Source organism: Oratosquilla oratoria, chromosome 30 (assembly GCF_046742065.1).
Source record: "Oratosquilla oratoria isolate Oo_2021 chromosome 30, ASM4674206v1, whole genome shotgun sequence".
Classification (NCBI taxonomy): domain Eukaryota; kingdom Metazoa; phylum Arthropoda; class Malacostraca; order Stomatopoda; family Squillidae; genus Oratosquilla; species Oratosquilla oratoria.
Genome location: NC_134806.1, coordinates 9402193 through 9417141, shown reverse-complemented (window position 1 = coordinate 9417141; position 14949 = coordinate 9402193). Strand labels below are relative to the sequence as shown.

General features: G+C 41.6%; 1 protein-coding gene across 4 annotated transcripts in view; it reads left to right on the top strand.

The window, feature by feature from the left end:
* The window catches only part of Adar (Adenosine deaminase acting on RNA), a 132811-nt gene that overhangs the window by 79246 nt on the left and 38616 nt on the right, over window positions 1–14949 (top strand). For all 4 annotated transcript variants that reach the window (XM_076212552.1, XM_076212554.1, XM_076212553.1 and 1 more), the window contains 2 exons: window positions 7668–7779; window positions 8111–8264. In XM_076212552.1, the coding sequence (XP_076068667.1) occupies window positions 7668–7779; window positions 8111–8264 (266 nt within the window). The remainder of the gene's footprint in view (window positions 1–7667; window positions 7780–8110; window positions 8265–14949) is intronic.

Here is a 14949-nt window from a genome sequence, read left to right as displayed (position 1 = left end):
ATTGGAATGGCCATGGTTGTGAATGAAGTCTGAAACTAATGTTTTCAGCTCAAGCATATGGGGTAGATGCTAACATTGAAATGCACCATGGATATACTGTTTTTCTGATCTCTGCTTTTGTAGAGAGGTAAGAGGAAATGATGAAAGTGTAGCTTCAGCAATTGCCTAGTACCTTCCCGGAATCAAAACTGAACCTCTCGCATTTAAAATAGTAACTGTAAGATATATTTACTTAGTTGTTGTATACAGGAAAAGAGCTATTCTTGTAGTCCTACCTCTGACATTGGGACCAGTGATGGGTACCTACTTGTGGTGGTCCTGCAAGATGGACAGCAAAGCTGCCCATTTTCAAAACCCGTTAACCCCCCTCACCTTCATCAGGAAGTATAGTTATGAGGGGCTGACACTTATTATACAGACTGAGCCCAAGATCTCTATGTTAACTTTGTATTTATTATCCTTTTTCACACATGGGGAGCTGAACAGATGACTACTTTCCTTTTCCTACCACTTTAAGCCAGTGACATAAAACAGTCTGTTGAGCAGAGAAGGGAAAAGGTGGGAGATAGGGGTGAATGGAGAATGGCTGTGTATAGATGATGCTGTAATGCAAAGAAGGGAGTGGGTGGGGGCATGGGAGGGGTTAGGGAGTGGTTATGTGTGAATGATATTTTGATGCAGCCCAAAGGGATTTCTCCCAGTCTGCTATTTTTCTGCATAAGGGGGTAGAGAGGGGGGGGGGGGTCACCAATTAAGTGAAGCAACCTTGCTGTGGATGTGCTGTGTCTTGCTGCATTGCTTCTGACCCAGGGCAGGCCAGGATATAGGGACCCATCATCCACAAGGAGCTAAGATGAGAAAGAGGAAAGGGTGGTGGATGAGATTGAAATTGGTGGGGGGTGGGTGTATGCTTTTTGACTTTGGCTAACTCCCTTGTAAAGGGGAAAAAGCCCTTTGTATATAGATAGACATAAAACAGTTTTGATTTGCTACAGCACAGGCAACGGTCCAAAGTCTATTCCCAGAGAGATCTGTAGGAGGTTCTGAGGACTGTTGCTAACCAGGTTGGGGCTGTGGGTTTTCCATGTATGTTCAAGTCAACAATTGATTTAATTCTGAGATTAAATTTTCATGTATTATTTTACTTTATTATTCGTTCTTCCAAACTATTAAATGAATCCGTAATCCTATATGGAAAATTATATTTAAATAACTTTGAAACATTGTCCTCTCATTCTCTCTTTGATTTTCCTTTATTCCCAACACAGAGAGATTTTTTAAAGTATGTCCACACCTGGGCAGCCCCAGAGTATTCACTCTCATCATTATTTGTCAACAAGAGCCATAGACATTGTTCCCTATCTCTCCACCCCTCTTATATTCCCATCTTTCACACAAGGAGGTCAGCACCCTTGCTCCTGCCCTCCCACTCTTCTTATTAGCCACTGACATAAAAGCCAACCTACTTGTAGGTCCTGACTCACCAAATTGCTGCTACCCTCTCCCCTTGTTTATCTCATAACTTTGCATTTACCCAAATTTACTTTAAGTTTTCTCATCTTGCATATCCTTCTAAACTTTGCCACTAGGTGCACCAGTTCCTCCTTTGAGCCAGCTACAAACACATTTTCATCTGCAACCAATAACTGAATCCTCTCCCACTTCCTTTAATTCGAACTTAACTCCAAACTTACACCCATCGCCCTTATGTTTACCTCCTGTACCACCCCATCCATTTATAGGTAGAACAACCATGGTGACATTACACAATCCTGGCACAGCCCCACCTTTATTTAACTTCTTCAATATGAGTGAAAAACTCGCACACACATTGGGCTGCCTGATGTACGATGATGCATCACAGTTTGTGCATTATAAGATATAAAGTTACCACTGTTATACTCGTTCTCTTTCACCCTGAATAAGTATAACCACAGAAAATTTTATCAAGCCTGTTCACAGAATATGGGGTCACTCAGCTACAAATACAAAATAAAATCAGGGCGACAGTGCTGCATCCTTGTATACCCACTGGTGGCTCATCACACCTATGTAGGCATCATCATATTCTAAGGGTTAAAATCACTCCATTCCCCACCCAAACACAAGTTCCACCACCCTTGCTAACACCTTTGACCAACCCCAGCAACCCTCCCTCTGTCCCAGACATCTGACCTACTCCACAATGCCCTATTGTCAACCATTGTCATGTACATATAAACATATACGTTGCAAGGGAGGTAGCCAAGGTCAAAAGGTATAAATCCACTCCCACCCATTTCATCTCCACAGACTCCACTCCCATTCACCACCCCTCCTTACCTCTTTTCTTGGCTTCTCTTGAATGGCGGGTCATCCCTGCATGTTGTTCACTGTCCTGGATCAGAAGCAATGCAGCAAGACACAGCACAACTACAGCAAGAAGACAGGGAGAAAACCATTTGGGCTGTGTCAAAATATTATTCACACATACTCCCAACACCCACATCCCCCACCCACTCCCTTCCATGCATCAAAGCATCATCCATATACAACCATTCTCCACTCACCCCTATCTTCTGTTTTCTCCCATCCTCAACAGACATTCCCCTCTTTCCCAACACCTCTCTCATCCCATCCATCTCGTCCTTGGTCACCCCCTCATGTTCACTTCATCTACCTCTGCCTTCCACACACCTTTTACTAATCTTTCTTCACTTATTCTTTCCATGTGTCCAAACCATCCCAATACTCTTTCATCAATCCTATCCCCCAACTTCCCTTCCACCCCTGCTCTCCTCCTCACCTCCTCATATCTCACTCTATCCAGTCTAGTAACCCCTACCATACTTCTCAGGCATTTAATCTCAAACATTTAAATTCTCTCCTGCTTCCTCTCTTATGTTCCATGTTTCTGCCCTGTACAGTGCTGTTGGCACAATCACCCTTTCATACAATTTCCTCTTAGCATCCATTCCCAAATGTCTATTTCTTATTACACTTCTTAATCCCTTGAGGCATCTACTTGCTTCTCTCAATCTACATTCTACCTCTACCTCCACTCCTCCCTTTCCCACCATATTCGCCCCTAAGTATGTAAATCTATCCACTTCCTCCAATCTCTCTCCCTTAACACTCACTTCCAATGTACTGCCATCCTCTCCCCTTGTACATCTCATCACCTTACTTTTACCCACATTTATCTTCAACTTCCTCCTTTCGTACACCTTCCTAAACTCCATCACTAACTTCCTTGATCCCTCCTTTGATCCTGCTATAAACATAGTGTCATCAGCAAACAACAGCTGGTTTATCTCCCATTTTTCTCCATTTTCTTTAACCATCTCCAATCTCCAGCCTATTACCCTTGTACTTACCTCATGCACCAGCCCATCCATGTATATGTTGAACAGCCATGGTGATATGACACACCTATGGTGAAGACCTTTACCTCAAACCACTCACTTTTTCCATTTCTAATTCTAACATAGGTTCTACTACTCTCATAAAAACTCTTGACTTTTCTTAACAGCTTTCCTCCCATCTCATATATCTGCAATAACTCCCACAGTGCCTTCCTGTCTACCTGTCATAAACCTTTTCCAAATATACCTTTTCCTATACCTTTTCTAAATCCATTAAAGCCCAAAAGTCATCCATACCTTTTATCAAAAACTTCTCACACATCTGCCCCTACATGAAAATTTATGCGTGCACACTATTCCCCTCCAAACCAATTGTTATTTTCCAACTACTCCTATTTCCTCCCCAGTCCTCCCGACTAACGCCCTCCCATATATCCTTCCAACCACACTTGACAGACAAATCTCTCCAAAGCTACCACATTTTTACCTGTTCCCTCCCCCTCCCTCTCCTTCCCAGTAGAACTGTATATACATTCCTCCAGTACTCTGACACTTTGTCCAGCCTGCCTGCAGCTTTTCTATCAGTGAAGCAATGAAGAATACATTGCCTCATCATTTTTGTTGCCACTTCACCACAAGTGGACCCCAAAAACCCCACCTCCACAAAGAGGTGTGGCCTGGAGGGGCCAGTACCTGGTCTCTGGATGGGGCCCTTAAACTTGTGTATTTACCTTGGTACTTCTGTCAAGTATTTCCTCCTCATTTATTTCAGTACTTTCATTGAAGGAGGTCTGTACTTCAGTACATGCACTCCCACACCTAAAAGTCAGGAGACCTAGAAGCAACCCAATTCCGTACATGTCTTTTACATTAATTTAATTCTCCAGGGAGCCAGCAATGGCCACTGGGTGTGTCCATAGTCCACTCAGGGAAGAAATATTGTGTTGTCTAGGTCTTGTTAGGCAGTCGAGGATGAGGTGTTCAGGGTCTTCTGTGTATTGGTTGCATCTAGGGCAATTTGATATTTGTGACCAGGCCTATTTGGTTGTTGTTGTTGTTGTCGTTCCCTAGACTGTCTGTCCGAGCAGTCCCGTCTCCCCAAGGAATGCCACAGCCGAAACTGGGTTTTCCCACAAATCCTTTATAGAGTGTATGTTGTGTTGTTTGCGTGCATGATTGTGTATAATGCAGTCTTCCATTATGTGTTGTATGGTATAGGGTGAAGTGTTACATCCTGGGCAGCTGTTCACAATGTGGTCATCCAGCCTCTTCTGGTAGCTTAGAAGTGCTGGGTGGTGGCTGCACCGCAGTCTGGCCAGGTGGACTCTGTCCTTTCATGGGAGAGAGGATTCAGAAGGGTGGATATCAGGGGGTCTGGCATGCAGCAGTGTGTTGTCTTTCAGTGTGTTAATGGAGCGGTGAGTGATATGATTATGAATATGTTTCCGGAGGCTGGTATTTGGTGGTTGTGGAGGAAGAGAAGAGAGTATCTGTGTGTAATACAGGTCTTTGGGTGTTGTTTTTATGTTTCTTGGTGTGTGTGGGTGTTCTGCTATGTAGTATTTACCTAGCAAACACATCACACCTAGTGTAGCGGGTGTGATGTGTTTGTGGTGGCTGCAGCAAGTGTTTGTGTGCCTCTCATGTCGAGGTGGTCCTTGACTTTGAGGACTTTTGTTTCATGGTGTAAATGGTCTGTAGGTGTTGTATTTGTGCAGCCTGTAATTGTTTTTAGGGCTTTGTTTTGTATGATTTGAAGGGTGTTGTGGTGTGTCTCACTGAGATTAGGAGCCCATGCAGGACTCGCATAATTCATCACTGAGCATATGCATTGTTTGTATATTGTTGTATTAGTTTCTTTGTTTTGTCCAAATGTTGTTCCAGTGGACTTAAGTGCGTTAAGTCTAGGTGTGCATTCGTTTTTTATGTTTGTGATGTGTTTGAAAGACATGGATGTATCATATGTTACACCAAGAATTTTCGGTGAGTTTGTGTGTGGTATTAGAGTGTTGTTGATGTAGAGATGAGGTGTGTATTTGTGTTCTTTTGTCCCGTTTGTTCAATCGGCAACCCCCCCTCTCCGCCCAATTATGCAGAAAAGGAGAAGATGGGGAGAAATCCCATTGGGCTGCATCAGTTTATTTCTCACACATACTCCCTCACCCCCATCCCCCACCCACTCCACCTCATGCATCACAGCATCATCAATACACAACCATTCTCCATTCACCCCTATCTTCTGTTCTCTCCCATCCTTCCTCAATCAACATTCACCTCTTTCCCAATGCCCCATTTACTCCATCCATCCATCTCATCCTAGGTCGCCCCCTCATGTTCACTCCTTCCACCTCTGCCTTCCACACCTCTTTTATTAATCTTTTTTCATTCATTCATTCCATGTGTCCAAACCATCCCAATACTCTTTCATCAATCCTATCTTCCAACTCCCTTTCCACCCCAGTTCTCCTCACCTCCTCATTTCTCACTCTATCCAGCCTAGTAACCCCTATCATACTTCTCAGACACCTCATCTCAAACACATTCAAACTCCTCTCTTCCTCCCTTATGTTCCATGTTTAAATTCATATTAGTATGGACCATTATTTAAAGTCATATTAGTATGAACCATAAATCAGTATGTATTTTTGGGAAGAATAATCAAATAGATATTGTAAAAGTGTTGTTATGCCTCTACCAAAAGGCTTGATCCTCACATGGGAGGTAGCCAGCCAAGGCAACCTTCCCTCCACCTGACCCACCCCCATCCAACACTAATTTCTTTCCCTTTTAAAAATCGCATAGCTCCTTGTTAATGAAAGGCCAGACAGCATCACCATGAAAGTCTCTACAGCCTGAGCTAGTTTACCCCCACTGCTTCATTTACATGGCTACCCTCCCTACTTGTCCTCTCACAAGTAAATAGAGAAGACAGGAAGACAGCCCATCAGGCTGCATCAGTTTATCATCCTTTGACAACCATTCTCTACTCATACTTATTTCCTGCCCTCTCCATTCCCTACTCAAGACATTCCCCATTTATCTAAGGCCCTCTTCACTTCATCCATCCTTCTCATTTATGGTCTTCCCCCAAGTTCACTCCATCCACTTCTGCCCTCCACACTGTTTTTGCTAGTCTTTCTTTGCTCATTCTTTCCATATGCCCAAATCAGATGAAAATGAATAAAGACTAGCAAAAAGAGTGTGAAGGGCATAGGTGATGATGGTTTGGTTTAACATCACAGACTCCCTCCTATTGGGAGGCTAGGATGGTGTCCCATACAGTGGACTTTGTAGCATGGAATTTAATGAACCATGCCCTTAGTTCAACTTGCGCCGAGCAGAGTTCGAATCGTCATCATCTCGACCTCTGCCGCAAGTAATGATGCCCTAACCTGCTTGGCCAGCAAGGTGGATGGAATAAAGCTGAGGGGAAGACTAAAAAAAAGAAGTTCTATTATGAAAATATATAAAAAGAAATGATTGATTGCCATTTTCTCTCTTGCTTGGACCAGTGATATGTACCTACATGTAATACCCCAAGGATGGACAGTAAAGCTGCCCATTTTCAAAATCAGGCAACCCCTCCCATCCATCAGGTGGTGCACTTCCAGTGGGCTGATATTCTATCTTCAGACTGGTCCCAAGATAATGATTGATTCTCTCTTGCCTCATAGACACCACAGCTGGCCACTCGAAGCCACCCTCTGTCCCAAGTGTTGCCTAAACTTGTATAATGGCTATGATTTCAGCCCCAATGTCTTGTGATTTCACGAAATAAAGGTAGTGTTTACAGGTTGCTTTGTCCACATAGCATCTGTGTCCACAATTTCAACCTTTTTATCTTGTGTTTCATGAATTAACAGTAGTATTTATGAGTTAGTTCCTCTTTGGCTTGCAATCAACAACTGCTTTTTCCCTTGTTAGCCGCTGTATTATCATAGATTATGAGTAATTTAGGAACAAATCAGAAATTTTACTGTATTATACAATTGTTTAAAAAAAAATGTATTATATTTATTGGAATACTATGTGTGTGTGTAAATATGAAGAAAATTTAACTTACCTGACAAAGCTAGAGCTATGGAAATAATTTTGGTGTCTGGTTGCTAGGTCTCTACATGACATTTGGAGATTGTCCAAAAATATATTTATTGTCAACCTTTTGTTCAAGGAAAAATTGTAGCAAAAATTTTCTTTTGTAAAAGTGTGGATTCTTTCAGCGAATGTTCATTTAATGGGGATCTCCAGCATGTATGTATTGCCACATGATTAAATTGTAAGCTCCAGGATAAAATAGTGGAGAAATTTCTTTTTAACTTACAGAGCAGTGGGTGACAAGTTTACTGAGCTGACAGCAGGGAATCCAACATTAGCCAAGAGGAAAGTTTTGGCTGGAATTGTTATGACAACAGATGATGAGCCAGAAAAAGTACAAGTTAGTTATTCCATTGGTATTTCCCATGGTTAAGATATTTGTTGATGAAATTGTGTCATTGTAGAATGATAAAAAGCATCACTTACAGCTTGTGGAAATTAACCATTTATTTTAGTGATGTCCACCATTTACAGTGAACGTGTGAAGTGTCCATATTTTTACACAGTGGTATGAACACATTTTGTAGTTGTAGTGACCAAACTTTGATAATTTATGGTAAATTATCTGTACTTTTGCTTATATGATCATCCTCTATTCTTTTGCATAGATGGTATATGCATGTTTGTCACTGATTACTACATCATAGCAAAATTACTATTGAATATTCCAGGTTATTAGTGTTTCAACTGGAACTAAATGCATCAGTGGAGACTACTTAAGTTTGCAAGGACTGTGTATTAATGACTGCCATGCTGAAATTGTTTCTAGACGATGCCTAGTGAACTACTTATATAATCAGTTAAACAGAATTGCTCAAAATGAAGGTTTGTATAGATTGCACCATTTGTCTGCATGATGGTTTCTCAGTGTTTTTCTGTTCTTACTCCTTTACATCCTCCTGTCTGGAGATATATTTACCTAGTTATATTATACGGGAAGGGGAGCTATGCTCGTGGTGACCCATTTTTGTATCTCGCAAGATCAAGTTTGTTCTTAAATTCTTGTATTTTGTTTATCACTGATTAATGTAAGTGGATGTGGTACAGATGAGAGTAAAAGGTAAGAGATAGGCAGTATGTTTGTGGAAAGATGTGTTGGCATTGAGTGAAACAAAGTTGAAAGGGAGGGGTGAGTTTGAGTTTGGAAGTGTAGTTGGGACGGTGTCAGGGGCAGAAAGTATGAGGGAGAGAAGAGGTAGCTATACTAGTAAGTGAAGAGATAGGTAAGCATGTGGTGGAATGGAAGGAGGTTTCTTCAAGGTTAACCCCTTCGATACGATGATTCCTACATAGGGTCATGAGGGGTGGGTGGGTATATGAGGATGCCGGCAATGGCATCTTGATTATATTTATTTTGTAGTTGTAGCTGAGTGACCCCCATATTCTGTGAACTGGCCTGATCATATTTTCTGTGGTTATTAACATTCAGAGTGAAAGAGAACAAGTAATACAGCTGTAACTTTATATTTTATAATGGTATTGTTTTGCATCATCATACATCATGCAACTAATACCACCCGCGAGAATTTGACAGTATTGAAGAGGTTAATGTGGATGAAGGTGAAACTGGGAAGGGAGATATGCATATGGGCCTGGTAGTGGGAAGAGAGTAGAGGAAAGGGAAGCTTTTTCAATTCAAATGAGTGTATAGAGGGTATAGGGAGAAATGTCAATGTAGTTGTATTGGAAGATCTCAATGCTTGGGTAGGAGATGAACCAATAGATGGAGTGGTTGGGAAGTCTGGAGCTCTAGGAAAAAATCACAATAGTGAGAGAATGGTGGAGATATGTCTAGAAAGAGAATTGATGAGAGCAAATAGTGTTTAGGAAGAAAGTCAATTATAAGTACACATGGGAGAGGGTGGTTGATGGCAGGGTGGTAGATAAGGGTTTAATGGACTGTATAGTGATAACCAGGAGAAGAGTAGGAAGAATTTTGGGTGCACATGTTCTAAGGGGAGAGAGTGGAGGAATAGGAAATAATTTTTGGGCAGAAGGTAAGTTGAGAGTGGAGGATTGATGGAGAAAGAGAAAAAGGACAGAAGGTAGGGAGGTGCTTAGAGTAAACTGCTTCAATAAGAAAGAAAAGGAGTACAAGAAGACGCTGAGAGAAGAATGGGAGGGAGTGAAAGATATAGTAGAACTATGAGCGGAGGAGGAATGGGGATGATTCAAGGAGACACAAGGTGGACTGGAGGAAATAGCAGGAAAGGTATTGAGTAGTGGGATGAAGCAAAGAAGCTTGTAGAAGGGAAGAAACAAGCAATCACAGATAGGCTACAGAGTAGGATGAGAGAATCATATGAGAGGTGCAAAGAGAAGAGAAGTAAAGCATAATATGAAAGAGGCAAAGAGGAGAGCAGATGTGAAATGGGGTAAGAGTATGACAGATTTTTGAAAGTAATAAAAAGATGTTTAGGAAGGAAATTAAAAGAGGAAGAGGAGGCAAATCAAGTAGAGAAGAAAAGGTTAAAGGTGCAATTGGAGAGACAATAGAAGAGAGGAAGATGGGCAGACTATTTTAGGAAATTGCTAAATGTGAAGGAGGATAGGGAGAGAAAAGTAGTTGCAGTGGGAAGCGCTAAGTAAATGAGAGTAATGAATGAGAAATATGGGGGAGAAATGAGGAAGGATGAGGTGAAAGCAGTTATAAAAATGATGAGAGAAGGTAAGGCATCTAGGTTAGATGGATGTCATGCGGATTGAAAAAGGGTGGTACAGTGAAGCTAAATGTTTATCTTAAAGAGGGTAGAGTGTCGGAGGACTGGAGTAGTGCAAGTGTAATAGTTTTATAGGGATCAGGTTGTTCAGTGTAGTTGAGAAGGCTTATGGGAGGGTTTTGATTGAGAGGATTAGGAGAGGAGCAGAGGGAGTAATTGATGAGGAACAGTGTGGGTTTAAGACAGGTAGGGGTTGCATAGAACAGATTTTTGTGGTAATGCAGATATGTGAGAAAGCTTTAGGAAAAGGTAAGGATATTTTTTAGGTCTCTGGATTTGGAAAAGGCTTATGACAGGGTAGACACTGTGGGAGATACTGCAGATATATGGGATAGGAGGAAAGATGTTAAGAGCAATCAAGAGTAGTAGAGCCTATGCTAGAATTACAAATGGAAAGAGTAAATGGTTTGAGGTAAAGATGGGAGTTTGCCAGGGATGTGTTATGTCATCTTGGCTGTTAAATTTAATACATGGATGGGGTGGTGCGATAGGTAAATAGAAGGGTAATGGGTCAGGGATTAGAGGTGGTTAAAGAAAATTGAGAAAAATGGGAGATAAGTCAGTTGTTTGCTGACAACACTGCACTTGTAGCAGTATCAGAGGAGAAATTAAGAAAGTGATGGATTTTGGAGAGGTGCAAAAGAAGGAAGTTGAAGATAAATGTGAGTAAAAGTAAGGTGATGAGATATACAAGGGGAGGAGATGGCAGCAAATTGGAAGTGAGGATTAAGGGAGGGAGACTGGAGGAAGTAGATAGCTTTAGATACTTTGGTGCAAATGTGGTGGGAAAGGGAGGAGTGGAGGTAGAATGTAGACTGAGAGAAGCAAGTAAATGCTTTGAGGGGTTAAAAAGTGTAATGAGAAATAGACATTGGTAATGGATGCTAAGAGTTGTATGAAGGGGTGATTGTGCTGACAGCACTGTATGGGGCAGAAATATGGAACATAAGAGAGGAAGGGTTTAAATATGTTTTGAGATGAAATGCCAGAGAAGTATGGTGAGAGTTACTGGGCTGCATAGAGTGAGAAATGAGGTAAGGAAGAGAGCGGGGATGGAAAGGGAGTTGAGAGATAGGGTGGATGAATGTTGGGATGGTTTGGACACCTGGAAAGAATGAGTGAAGAAAGATTAGTTGAAAAAGGTGTGGAAGGTAGAGGTGGAAGGAGTGAACATGAGGGGGTGACCAAGGGTGAGATGGATGGGGTAAAAGAGGCATTGGGAAAGATTGGAATGTCTGTTGAGGAAGGAAGGAAGAAGACAGAAAATAGGCAAGAGTGGAGAATGGTTGTGTATGGATGATGCTGTGATGCATGGAAGGGAGTGAGTTGAGTATGGGGAGTGAGGGAGTGTGTGAATATTTTGACGCAGCCTGAAAGGATTTCACTCCGTCTTCTCTTTTTCTGCATGAGTGGACAGAGGTCGCCAATTAAATGAAGTGTCCTTGCTGTGGATGTGCTGTGTCTTGCTACATTGCTTCTGACCCAGGGCAGTGGGCAAGATGCAGGGATGACCTATCATCCAGGAGGAGCCAAGGAAAGAGGGAGGGAGGTGTGGTGAATTGGACAGGAGTATGTGGGGATGGTATGGGTGGGAGTGGATATATGACTTTGGCTACCTCCCTTGTAAGGATGAAAAAGGCATTGGTTTTATGTATGTATATGGAGATATTATATATATTTATTTGAAATTATAATATATATATATATATATATATTTTAACGACCACAACGCACTTTAATTCTAAGCCATCAACGTCGGGAGACCCAATGGGGCCACATGCAAAATGTATCTAATCACTGGGGCCCATTCAGTGTTGTACATATGTATGTATGTATATATATATATATATATATATATATATATATATATATTGTATTATAATGGAAGGGGAGCTATGCTCGTAGTTACCTGTCTTTGTCTCTCTCACCATCTAGTTTGTTCTTAAATTCTTATATGATGTTTACACACACTATTGTTTAGTCCAATTTTTTCTAGACATCCACCACTGTGTGGAAAACTTTTTCTTTTAAATCAGATCTCTTCTATAACTATCCTTTTTGAGTTTCTTTTCATGTCCCCTTGTTTTTCTTTTATCCCACTTTAATAAGTCTTCTCTGTCAAGGACATCCATGCCTTACATGATTAAGTCTTCTCTGTCAAGGACATCCATGCCTTGCATGATTCTGTAAATGGTTAATAGCTCTCTCTTCTTTGTTCCAGGGTTGTAGTTCCAGTTTAGACAATCTTTGGATTCTTTCTAATTTCTTTACATATATATATATATATATATATATATATATATATATATATATATATATATATATATATATATATATGTATGTATATACAGTGGTACCTCTACTTACGAAAGGCTCTACATACAAAATTTTCAGGTTATGAAACACTTCGGAAAAATATTGCCTCTTGTTACGAAAGAAATTTCAGGATACGAAAGGCGAAAATTTCAAAATACACGCTGCTACTCTCAGCTCCCAGAGTCCACCGAATGTAAACATACTTGTAGCATCCTGTATCTTGGTTTGAAAGTGGCATGTCCGAGCTGCTCTGCCATTGGCTATTGCCCAGCATCTTCCTGGCATCCCATTGCCTAGGAGGGACCTCTGTGTGTATGTGCGTATACCCAGAATCCTCTTCGATTTCCCGTCGGCCCACAAGGATCACCGAAGCCTCAGTCTCACACTAGCGAAATTCAGTAAAGCACGAAGTGTTCGGACAGTTTTTCGTCAGCTTTTGTTAGTGTTTATTGCAACTTTACGTGTGTGTATTAACTTTTATTCACTATGGGCCCCAAGAAAGTGATGGAGAAAAATGGTGAGAAGAAGAAGAGAGTTTTGTCTATACAAACAGAGCAAGAGATAATAGAAAAGTACGAAAAAGGGATGCGTTTGGTTGATCTCGCCAAAGAATATGGCCGTAATCCATCTACGATCAGCACGATATTAAAACAAAAGGAAGCCCTAAAAGCTATGACTCCTTCCAAAGGCCTCTCTGTCATTTTGAAGAGGAGGTCGGCAGTGAACAATGAGATGGAGAGGTTGTTACTCGTGTGGATAAAGGAGAAAGAGATAGCTGGAGACACAGCGACCGAGACCATGAATTGCTAAAAGGCTACCGCCATCTTTAATGACCTCGTAAAGATGGATGCAGGCGAGGGAACTTCGGCGCAAGAACCACACCAGGAGTTTAAGGCATCGCGTGGGTGGTTCGAGAAGTTCAAAAGGAGGACTGGAATTCACTCTGTTGTTCGGCATGGCGAGGCATCTAGCGCCGACCAGAAAGCGGCCGACGAATTTGTGTGAAAATTTGAACAATTGGTGATCAACAAAGGCTACGTTGCACAGCAAGTTTTTAATTGTGACGAGACTGGCCTTTTTTGGAAAAAGATGCCTCGCCGTACCTTCATCACAGTAGAAGAGAAAAAAATGCCAGGCCACAAGCCCATGAAGGACCATCTTACATTTGCCCTTTGTCTCAATGCCAGTGGGGATTGTAAAATCAAGCCCCTGCTGGTGTACCACTCCGAAAATCCCAGAGCATTTAAGGCCCACAAAATATTAAAAGAAAAACTTCAGGTGCTATGGAGGGCCAATGCCAAGGCCTGGGTTACCAGACAATTTTTTGTTGAGTGGGTCAATTTGGTTTTTGGCCCTGCTGTTAAGAGGTACCTAGAGGAGAACAATCTCCCCATCAAGTGCCTCCTCATTCTCGATAATGCACCTGCCCACCCGCCCGGCCTCGAAGATGATATCCTGGAGGAGTTCTCATTTATTAAGGTGCTGTACCTCCCACCTAACACCACCTCTATCCTCCAGCCTATGGACCAACAAGTCATTTCGAACTTCAAGAAACTCTACACGAAACACTTGTTCAAGAGGTGTTTCGACATCACTGAAAACACCCGGCTTACCCTTCGTGAGTTTTGGAAGCAGCACTTCGATATTGTTGTTTGCCTCAAGATAATTGTCATGGCTTGGCAGGTGACCAGGCGTACCTTAATGCGGCTTAGAGAAAGCTGTGGCCCGATGCTGTTGCCCCACGAGATTTTGAGGGATTCAAGGTGGAGTTGGAGGGTAAAGTTGAACCTGAAGTTGACGAAATTGTTTTGCTGGGAAAGTGCATGGGGCTTGAGGTGAATGACGAGGACATTGACGAGTTGATTCAGGAGCACCACGAGGAGCTTTTGACGGATGAACTGAGGGAGTTGGAGGCGATGCAACACACGGCAGTGCAGGAGGAGTTCAGTAAAGACGAAGAAGAGGCAGCCATTACTCCGACAGCCCGAATAAAAGACATTTTAGGAAAATTCTATGAAGTTTCGGAATTTGTTGAAAAGAATCACCCAGAAAAAGTGTTCACTAGTAGGGCTATTGCTCACTATGATGATGTTTGCCTTGCACATTTTCGAAAGATTGTTAAAAGCTGACAAAAGCAAATGACCTTGGATCAGTTCTTTACAAAATGTCAGGCAAAAACCATTGCTGAGAGTGGACCTGAACCGAAGAAGGCGAAAGGTGACAACGATAGCAGTTAAAACAAGAGAAAAATTAAATGCAAAAAAGAAGAAAAAAAAAAACTTTATTCTTTACATTATGTACAACTCTCATTTTTATGTTTATTGTGCAGTAATTTAATTCTAAAATGTATTTGTTACAGGTTTTGATGCATTTTTGTAATTTATAAAAAAAAATTATGTCCGATTTTTAAGGGGCTTGGAACCGATTAGGGCATTTATAGGGTAAAAAGCGTTTCTACTTACGAAATTTTCATG